Source organism: Aplysia californica, unplaced genomic scaffold, assembly GCF_000002075.1.
Source record: "Aplysia californica isolate F4 #8 unplaced genomic scaffold, AplCal3.0 scaffold00284, whole genome shotgun sequence".
Classification (NCBI taxonomy): domain Eukaryota; kingdom Metazoa; phylum Mollusca; class Gastropoda; order Aplysiida; family Aplysiidae; genus Aplysia; species Aplysia californica.
Window position 1 is genome coordinate 85,268 of NW_004797554.1, and position 1,147 is coordinate 86,414.

Genomic DNA, 1,147 nt, shown 5'->3' on the forward strand with positions numbered 1-1,147 from the left:
TGTGTGTGTGTGTGTGTGTGTGTGCGCGCTTTTTTTTTACAGTTATTGTTTTATACTTTGATAGATGTAGAGCACCTAGAGCTGTGTGTACATGTGAGTAAGTGCTATAAAAGTGCACTTCATCATCATCATTATTATTATTATTACTAGATCTACATCACCACCAGATCTACATAAATCTATATCCCCAATACTTTACCATCAACTGCCCATCTATATCCCCAATACTTTACCATCAACTGTCCATCTATACCCCCAATACTTTACCATCAACTGTCCATCTATACCCCCAATACTTTACCATCAACTGCCCCAATACTTTGCCATCAACTGTCCATCTATATCCCCAATACTTTACCATCAAATGTCCATCTAAACCCCCAATACTTTACCATCAACTGTCCATCTATATTCCCAATACTTTACAATCAACCGCCCATCTATATCCCCAATACTTTACCATCAACTGTCCATCTATATCCCCAATACTTTACCATTAATTTTCCATCTATATTCCCAATACTTTACAATCAACTGCCCATCTGTGTCCACAACTACTGTATGTCACCGGACCGTACCATGATCAGTTTAGTTTTAGTTTTTTTAGAGGTTTTACGCTGCTCCCAACTGCATAAGGTCATACGAGCGCCAGAAGATTACAGGTGTTACTAGAGAGTAACAAACATAAAAAAGAAGAAGGGGAGATAAGGACGATAGATGTTCCATAGGAAAGAAGAAGCAAACCACACCAGAGCATCCGCCAACCACCCACCATGATCAGAAAACTGTAACATAACCAAAGGTACAACAACGACAGCAACAACAACCACAGGAACAACTCTGACCAAACATCCAATTACAGCAAGACCGAGAAGAGCCAGGCGGAAGAAAAGACAAGAAGGAGGCAACTTTATACCTCCACAAGGAGATAGGTCAGCTCTTCATCATCGTTATCGTCATCGTTCGCCTGCAGCACCACGCTGGACACCAGGGCCGAGTCGCCGTAGTCCAGCTCCAGACCGGCGTTCTTCTGGACCTCTGGACGCTCATCGTTGTGCAGCTTAATGGAGACATTGCACACCTGGTTGGCACGGAGGGAGCGGGGTCAGGGGTCAGGGGTGGCGTGGGGGTTCAAGGATGGGGTGGG

General features: G+C 44.1%; 1 protein-coding gene across 1 annotated transcript in view; it reads right to left on the bottom strand.

Annotated features, from left to right (window-relative positions):
• Window positions 1–1,147, bottom strand: part of LOC101852029 (FRAS1-related extracellular matrix protein 1) — a gene marked incomplete in the record, with an annotated part of 53,349 nt that overhangs the window by 14,691 nt on the left and 37,511 nt on the right. The window contains 1 exon segment of the mRNA XM_035970548.1: window positions 917–1,081. Within this exon segment, the coding sequence (XP_035826441.1) occupies window positions 917–1,081 (165 nt within the window).